At 32.8% G+C, this 8,052-nt stretch overlaps 1 protein-coding gene across 1 annotated transcript in view; it reads right to left on the bottom strand.

Annotated features, from left to right (window-relative positions):
* Positions 1-307: 307 nt before the first annotated feature.
* Positions 308-8,052, bottom strand: part of LOC117116579 (acid-sensing ion channel 3-like) — a 14,426-nt gene continuing 6,681 nt past the window's right edge. The window contains exons 4-8 of the mRNA XM_033260645.1: positions 7,060-7,119; positions 4,757-4,928; positions 3,254-3,799; positions 1,942-2,033; positions 308-1,332 (exon numbers count right to left, since the gene is read on the bottom strand). Coding sequence (XP_033116536.1) covers positions 1,235-1,332; positions 1,942-2,033; positions 3,254-3,799; positions 4,757-4,928; positions 7,060-7,119 — 968 coding nt within the window. The 3' untranslated portion in view covers positions 308-1,234. The remainder of the gene's footprint in view (positions 1,333-1,941; positions 2,034-3,253; positions 3,800-4,756; positions 4,929-7,059; positions 7,120-8,052) is intronic.

Genomic DNA, 8,052 nt, shown 5'->3' with positions numbered 1-8,052 from the left:
CATTTTGCCGACATCTTATCATGGTGTAATTGTAATTAATTCGCTCATTAACTTGTCACTGAACTTATATTTATTGGTCCAATCAACCATGGAGGAAATATATTGAATCAACTAATTGTATCTTTAACTTGATTCCGATTGGTTTATACCATTTATTATTCTTTATGTATGCGTAAGATCTCCAAAGTTTTCTCACTTTAACGTTGATAAAGATAGCAGGAGCTATCGAAATATCCGTTTGATTTTGTTATAGTTTAATAAAATTATTATTATTATTATTATTATTATTATATACAAACAAGCGCGATTAACTACGTTATGCACCACATGACAGTTTAAAGTCGTTGACTGGATTTAATGTCCTATCTCAGCAGTAACATTTAGCATGCTAATATAGTAAATTATATCACAATATACAATTATATTCACTACATAATCTTTGATTTAACTATCTAACATAACGATAATGTATTAGTTTTTCATAATATTATAAAACTAAAGGCACATCCAAAAATAACGCTGTTATATTTCGTATTTGCCATGTATACAAGCCCTTTATTTCTCCAGTCCTTCATAATCCTATGAAACATTGGATAGCTTTCTATCTTGCTGCTCACTCACTGTACTAGAATACTTACTTTTCCATCTAATATATCTAAACATATAACACAAGTTTCATTTCTTTTTTCATATCATATGCTTATTATCCCATTAGTTTACGAACGGAGGATGAAGTTCCCAAGGTCATAATGTGACGTTTATATTTTCTGGGGCTCCCTTGATTCCGACAGCATCACTGTATTTCTGCTGCACAGTGCTACAACAACAGGATGAAATATAATATATGGGTGTTTTTTTGGTTTTTTTTTTTGTTCTTTGCTTTTTTGTTTTTTGGGGTTTTTTTGTTTTGTTTTTTTAAGCCCGACATAATCTAATATTTATTGTTGTCATGCCTAAATTAATAAGCTTAGTAAGCTGGTATCGAATTTACAACCAATGAACTTTCAATATTTTTAGCTTTCGTCCTGCCATACCATGTAAACACATCTATCTATCTAACATCCACTGCGTATTAAAATAAAATTATGTGTAACATTCCTAATCAACTGATATTTTTTGGTTCAGCAATAACAACAATATGATAGGAAGGTGGTATAAAGAACACATCTTTGATGACAGGCTAACTCTGATATCATGTTCACTATCTATAAGTTTTAGATGAATAATGCTCTTTTCACCAGTGACAACACTGAATGCACCAAAAATCAATAGCTTCGACGAAGGCCACTATGCTTGCCCCAAAGAAAAGACCAAGCAAACCACCAAGGTCACCTGTGAAATATTGAACAAAAGAATAGTGTGGAAAATATTTTAAAGATCATTTGTTAATGTACAGTATACTAGTTCAAATTACATTTCTGTGAAGAATAGACAATAAAGAACTATTATAACTCATGGAATAGATGAATATTTAATACAAAATATCTTTGCAAAACTTATTTTGGGAATTAGAGGTAAAAAGGGTAGATGGGTAAATACATAATAAAAGGACAGCTTACGCAAGTTATGTCACGTAGATAAATTAGGGGACATTCTGTATTAGTTTTTAATGATACACTATTAGAAAATACTAAAATATTTCAGTTTTTTTCATTTAATGGCGTCTAAAGGTGAGAATATTGTTATTAATTTATCAAAATATGTGTATTATGCTTACAATCATAGAAATACTTATTTAAAACCCTCACTTAATTTGCATTTATGTTTTACTATGTTAATAGAGCCGGCGGCCTACTTATTGAATTAAAGCCTTCGGGCATGAAAGAAAGACTTATGTATAATTTCGATGCGTTTATGTTGTTGTTGATGATGAACGATGATATATATATATACATGTATATATAATATACAGGGGTGTTAGAACTGAAGTTTAGTACTTACATATAAGTGAAAACCACTGATATCGAGGTTGGTCTGTCATCTCTGTTACTTTCAACGTTTCAAAATAGATGTCAACTCGACCGTAATTAGTTCTGGAAATTTAAATAAAATCTATATTTTAGGACACAAACTCACTCGCCAAAGATACCTTAAATATTTACTGAATTATAAATAGATATAAGCAATTTCATAGTTGTACATTTTATTATATCTATAATTATTTAATTGTTTATAATCATGTTCAGTAATTATTGTTATTCATTTCACAGTTATCTTGTTTATTTGTTTTATATGAATTTCTATTTTCTCGTTGGCCTTATTAGCTAGTTTTTGTTGATTTTGTCTTAATGTTACCTATCAAATATAAATTAGTATACCGAAAGTATAGAAAGGGAAGATAGTCTTTACACTTAGTTTTAGTAAGAAACTTCAGTGGGCGCACTATTTCAGTACGGTACAAAGTTGGCAGATACACTGTCGCACAGTCTCCACGAGTTGAAATATTAAAGTTTAATGGAACAGTCAATATTTCAACGAACGAAAATATTCTTGCCATTTTACGAATACAATACATCCATAATTCGTTTTATAACACATCTAAAATAGATTTAAGCCTAAATTTCTACCAATAAGCAGAAATTTCATCTTGCAACAATTCGGTAATCAATGAACAGTTCAGTTCAAATTTTGCAACAATATTTTATATTTTATGAACAAAGTTAGGTCTAACTTTCTTTAATGGAACCCTCCATCTTCTTTCAACCAATAGCGACATTGGAAAAGTGGAGAGTGCAATGGTACAAGACGAATGGAACAAAAACGCATGAATGGAACTAAATTTTCATGATGAGTAACGATACTGTGTAAATGAGTGATTGCAATCAAAATTTAAGGCCTGAACAGTTATGAATGACAGACCTAAACCAGGGAACAGTTAACTGTTGTTCCCGGCCTAAATTAAGCAAACCCAATTTGAAATGTACTGTAAACGAAATATCAGAAATGAAGCTTTGGTGTACAGCAAATTCAAACAAATTGTATAAATTTGGCAAGGAAGAGTGTTTCACATTTACAATGCCTTGTTATTTTGTTGTGTTCTTGTGTCAGAGGAATATTTAACGGCAATTGAGGCTGTGTAAAAAATCTGCCACTAAGTCGATCGAGAGCACTTCTATTCCCACTGCAATTTGCGGCTCACGTCTCATGGCGCAACTACTACCATGACATTATTTTTTGTCAAGTAGGTTGTGACTTTCTTCTCGATCCTATACATTTTGTATACAAAAAAAGTAACAAAAAACTTGTAGTTTACTTGATAAATTCCGTAGTCAAATGCACCTGACTGTTTTCCTTAATAAGTGTAGTCAACCAATTCTTGAAAACGCTATTTATAAACTTGAACTGTTCATCGTAATATACATTAAAAAATTGTTCAAAGAACTCCTTGTATATTTCATCATTCTGATATTTAACTGTGTGGAAAACTTCAGTAACACATGAATCTAGCTCAGCCAATAATGGTTGCCTATTGGGCATGGTTAATTCACCAAGGTATGATTTTGAAATACCCTTTGCGTTAAAATAAAGAGATGAATTAAACTCAGTTGCGTACTGTGGATCAGAGAATTGAAAGCCGAAATACATTTTGTCGCTCATATATGTGGTCAATTTATACTTGATGCTGTATGCAATCGTATATAAACTGGATATCAAAGGACCACAATGTGATAAGACAAACGTCTGGTTGACTGGCATCCGGGGCCTAATTCTGGCAAGAAAGTCCGATGTGAAATTTGCCAAATAATCATTAACTTCGGCCCTTCCTTTCTCTTCAAATATCTTGTATGTAGAGTATAGCCTAAAATAAAATACAATACGCCTATTAAGGAAATAAAATTACTTACTTCATAGCATTAATATAAGCTATGAAGCTGATGGCATGAACACGTGGACATTAGCTTAAACATGAGTAGCAATAACTCTCGTAGAAACGGGGTGATCAGATGTAAATCTACACCTTCACCACTGTGCCATATCATAATTTAATGGAACTCAAAAGAAAAAAGTGTACAATACAGTAAGGCAATTTATTATATGATAGCCCTAATATATTTACATTATATGCATTTATTTATTTATTTATTTAAATTCTCATTCAACAGGGAAGCCAGCCATTCACACAATGGATATTAAGCTATGTGAATAAAGCAACAATAAAAACAATAACAACAATAATAATAATGCAAGTATTTTGGAATGTACTCAGTATTCAGTACACATAACACGTCAGGTGGGGCAAACATCACTTTGTATTATTTCTCCTGACGCAAACGCCATTGGAATAGCATTGCAGAACCCACTGCTACTGGGGATCGGATTCGTCACTGAGCCGCCAAGCGCAATCTCGGTGGTCTAGTTTTTTAAGACATCCGGCTAGCTACATGGAGGTCGTGGTTTCGATTCCGACCCGAATCACTTGTATTTGAGAATGTACTTTGTATTCAGTACATATAACACGTCAAGTAGGGCGAACATTCACCTAATAATCATAATCATAAACATAATAACGAAAATAATAATAATAATAATAATATTAACATTAATAATAATGATAATAATAATAATACTAATAATAGTAATAATAATAATTATAATAATACAAATAATAATAATCTAATTATAATACACTGTAATTATAATCTATAAATTTCTATACAGTAATAGCATTAATAGGCCTAGAAAATAGCGGTTTTACTTTGAGGAAGCATGGCGGAAATAGCTATGAATAAAATGTGTTATTGTTGTGTGTATTTACCCAATATAGTATCCAAGTGCCTGTGCAGTAATATTTAATTGGCCGGACGATTGAAGTATATTTGCAATGCCCTTCGAAGGAAAGACACTAAAGGACATCGATGTACTGTACTCCTCTTTTGCACATTCTTCGGGACAAGTACATATCTGATTCCTCATTGATAAAAATTGTCCTGTGTGTATTATATAATGAAAATGTATAATTAATAATTCAATTTTAACAAAAGTGATTAACAACATAATAAACATTGCATCTGTCTCTTATACACATCTAGATGTGTATAAGAGACAGTATATATACACTAAATTTCTAGATCGTTGTAATTTATTATAACGAATTCTTATAACGCTCCTTTATATATTGCTAAGCTACAGTATATACAATTAAAACAGAAATACTGTTTGGCTTCTTGGGTGTCACTCATGCAATACCGTTTTGTCTTGCTGGATCTCTACCAGGTCGATAGCCATCCGAGGGATGAGCCAGGCTGGATTTTTTTTTTTACCTGGTAGTTGCTTGGTGGGAACCGGTAGAGAGTGGACCGAGAATGTTAAAAAAATTGAAGTTATTGGTAAGCGTTTTTCCTGTGTATTGTTCTGTGATTTTTTAATTCCTCGAAGAATATATTGTAGTTTATTTGCACCTAATGTTATATATGGCAAACCGGCTTTAATATAATAAAATCGGATTCATGCAAGGTAGAGGAGCTCGGAATGATGGAGACAAGTCGCTGGTAGATGTTCGCTTCCGGTGCTAGCTTGCGGAATTGCAGTATCTGATGGCGAGAAATAGAATCTGCTATTATATTATCCCTTCCCGCAATGTGTTTTGCTTAACTGCAGTAGTTATGTATAGCTGAATGGTATGTTAGACCCTTCGTAAGTTTCATAATATTTGGTATTTTTTATTTACCTTAGTAATTATTTCAACCGTTGCCATGTTATTACAATAAAATAAAATTCGTTTCCTTTTCCAATTTGGACCCCATAGTAAGCAGCTCACAACAATTGTGGGAAATCCTCTTGGAACTACTCGTTTGCATAAATACCGCCGAACGAGGTGTGTGTGGCATCAGTAAATAACTTAACATCGCTTGCTATAGTAATATCATCGTTAAGAAAAAAGGATATATACCATTCCGACCTTTCAGAAAACGGGACCACATGGCTAAGTCGGATCTACATTCATCGTTTATGTGTATGAAATTATGCAAACAAGCACCCAGGATATATAACTCTACAAGCGAAATTAAATGTCTTAAGAGGCTTAATAACTCTCTTTTAGTACATGAGGTACGTGTGCTAAACTCCTATATAATTAGTTGGATTCGGTTAACCTTTTCCCTTGGTAGCCCCGCTTCTATTTTTTCTAAATCAAGATAAATACCAAGATATTCGATGAAGATTGCGGGGCTTTCGGGTTTTTTTTCGCCGATAGCGGGATGTCTAGCACACTGAACATAGTATAGTCAAAAGAACTTGCTTTGTCATTTCTGCATTTGCATTTAGTGATTCGACGACCAAGAAGTCATCGGGAAGGTGTAAAATGTCTCTTATTTTGAAAGCGTTTGAGGAAATCCAACAGACGATTGCCGATAGCGAATCGAATATTTTTGGGCTTGAGCGGCTGCCGAATACTAATTATTTAAAAATAGTAATATTTCCGTTCCATTTAATTCCATGATAGGCTCGTAAACTAGGATGGATATTTAAAATTTTGTAAGGCATCAGTTATATTGGTCTTTATTAGTAAGGTTCCCTTCCCTTCTTTTTAAATTAATCTAATTGCGTCATCTATGGAGAAGTAGTGTTAGTAGCGAAAACTCCTCTTTATCTATCAGTTCATTCAAACTTTGATTATTTAGATCGTCATGAGTTTATTTATTAAGATTCAGTACCAAACATCAATTCCTGTTCCTAAAATATTCTGAGGTTATTGTTGTGTATAAACCATAATTTAACTCCTCAAATTTGTTTATATACTACATTATTTATTTTTTATTCTTGTGATTTTAATGTAATTTATCGTTTATATATATTTTTTTTGACCCAGTTGTTACAAAAGAAAGACACATTTTCTATTCTGGAAATGGCACAATAAAGTGTTCTTGAATCTTAAATTTTGAATCCCGCCATACACAAAACGGTATTATAACGTTAACATAACGCTATAATAATGTGATGGTTTGTGTATCAGAATTTGAGGTTGATATAATGTTGCAGTAACTTTGCAGGGTTATTATAATAAGTGTTCTTGTTAACATCATTATATTATAGTAATACACGAGTAAGAAATAGACTTACTGGTAGTTGAGTGGATGCACTCATTTATTTGTTTTGGTGAACAAAATGGAATGCTGCCGTCTGAAAAACAACATAATAAACATTGCATAGACTTATCTCTAGTTATCATAGTGTTATATTTGATATATATATATATACATATATATATATATATATATATATACATATATATATATATACATATATGATAATATAATACATACTCAAAGTATGGAAATGCACGCCATCGTGTCGGGATATATATATATATATAAATTTAATGGCAAATGGGATAAACCCATAAAAACAACGAGCAGCCACATAAATGCAAATAATGATAATATAAAGTTTAAACGGAACAGTAGAGAAAATCCGATCAAGAATGTCAAAACAAACTCAATATCCACTGGAAAAAATCCCAATATCTGCAGACGGATCCGTTTCGGCCTTCTAGGCCTCATCAGTGCAGCTAGGGTAAAGATGAAGACCAAACGTTATGACCAGCTTGAGCAGGGCCTAGGCTAGCCCGACGTCCAACTGCAGCATCGCTAATGAACCGTCAATGCCAAACCAAGACAGTATATAGATACGGCCCAGGTGTGGATGCAAATATTGGAACAAGAGCTATGCGCCTACTTGATTATGGAATGTTATGGGGAGGAAGACTTCCAGTAAACACAAGAGTATATTTTGTCATTCTTAACGCGTCCTCTACGAGACTCTACCAGACAGCACTAGTCGGTGGTCTCGTGGACTAATCGGAGATCTAAAGATACAATCTCTACTGTGCATCAATGGCGGCCCGCTGGATCTCAAAAAGAGAGATTCAATAAAAATATATAAATTTAATGGCAAATGGGATAAACCCATAAAAACAACGAGCAGCCACATAAATGCAAATAATGATAATATAAAGTTTAAACGGAACAGTAGAGAAAATCCGATCAAGAATGACAAAACAAACTAAATATCCACTGGAAAAAATCCCAATATCTGCAGACGGATCCGTTTACC

This window comes from Anneissia japonica, unplaced genomic scaffold, assembly GCF_011630105.1.
Source record: "Anneissia japonica isolate Jap-2015-1 unplaced genomic scaffold, ASM1163010v1 scaffold287964_len165734_cov163, whole genome shotgun sequence".
Lineage (NCBI taxonomy): Eukaryota > Metazoa > Echinodermata > Crinoidea > Comatulida > Comatulidae > Anneissia > Anneissia japonica.
Note: the sequence above shows the minus strand (reverse complement) of the source record. Positions and strands in the feature narration are given on the sequence as shown.